The following is a 1,085-nucleotide window of genomic DNA, read 5'->3' as shown; positions in this document are numbered from 1 at the left end:
GGCAGACCTCTCCTGACCCGCCCGCTGCTCTCCTCAGCAGTGTACTTCGTCGATATGCCTGTTCTGCTCCCCACTCTGTCTCTGGTGAAGCCTCTTGCCGCCCCTGAGCCTCTGGCCTGTACCTCAGTTCTGTATGCATAAATAAATTAATCTTTAAAAAAAAATGGAGAAATGAAGACTATGGCATATGAGAAATCTGGAAATTGTCTAAGGCTGTTCTGAATCTTCTCAGTAGGGCTGTGTTGGGATTTGGGAATATAGAAGGAACATGGTAATCACTGGGAGTAAGTGGTAAGATTAGAAAAGTGGGCTGGATCTTGCTGTCTTGAAACCAGGAGAAATTCCAAGCTGTGGTTTCCAGAAAGAGGCAGTGATGGATGTCTGCCTGGTCAATGGGTCAAATTGAGAAGGATGGAAGGAAGCAGGGAGTCTGGAAATCACTGGGACCATGACATGACTCAACAAGGGGAAAGGCGTTGCTGGCTCTGGGAGGCCACAAACGGTCCAGGCTGGGATCTACAGGAGCAGAGAGATGCTATGCCTAGGTGTTCCAGAGGACGATGACCGTGGTGATGGAGATGGCCATGAAGAGCAGGTAGAGGCGGAAGAGCAGGGTGTCCATCACGTGGCTGAACTGCACCCACAGGCTGACCAAGTGCTGCTTCTGAGCCTCAGCTTCCTGCTGGGCCCATGTTGACCCGGGACACCCGTTTACCTCTGCCTCCCTGGGACCTGGCACCTTCCCCACCAACTCCACAGGCTCCTTCACCCCTACAGCGAGATAGAGACTGAGCGTTGGGCTGGGAGCTCCCCCATTTGGGGAGCAAGGGGGAGAGGCATGGAGGCAGGGCTGAGAAGTGGAGGTGTTGGGAGATGAGGGTGGGCAGGGCTGAGTTCCCTTACCAGGCAGGGTGGGAGTGGGGCCCAGGCTGTTGTTTCCCTCCTGGGGCCCAGTGGGGCAGCACTTGAATGGGCGGGCACAGTAGAGGAGCAGAGAGTGGAGCCAGCGAGGCATGGGTGGGGGCTGGGTGGTGGCCAGGTGCAGCAGGTAGGTGATGAAGACGGTCTCCAGCAGGCTGACCACC

At 55.8% G+C, this 1,085-nt stretch overlaps 1 protein-coding gene across 1 annotated transcript; it reads right to left on the bottom strand.

Moving 5' to 3' along the window:
* Window positions 1-541: 541 nt before the first annotated feature.
* On the bottom strand, window positions 542-1,081 carry LOC101627453 (5-hydroxytryptamine receptor 3E-like; the record flags this gene model as incomplete). Its single annotated transcript, XM_004695821.1, has 2 exons — window positions 542-771; window positions 904-1,081. Coding segments are annotated over 2 exons (408 nt in total), but the record flags the coding sequence as incomplete, so codon positions are not given.
* Window positions 1,082-1,085: the final 4 nt, after the last annotated feature.

This window comes from Condylura cristata, unplaced genomic scaffold (genome assembly GCF_000260355.1).
Source record: "Condylura cristata isolate star-nosed mole 26May11 unplaced genomic scaffold, ConCri1.0 scaffold00825, whole genome shotgun sequence".
Taxonomy (NCBI): domain Eukaryota; kingdom Metazoa; phylum Chordata; class Mammalia; order Eulipotyphla; family Talpidae; genus Condylura; species Condylura cristata.
Note: the sequence above shows the minus strand (reverse complement) of the source record. Positions and strands in the feature narration are given on the sequence as shown.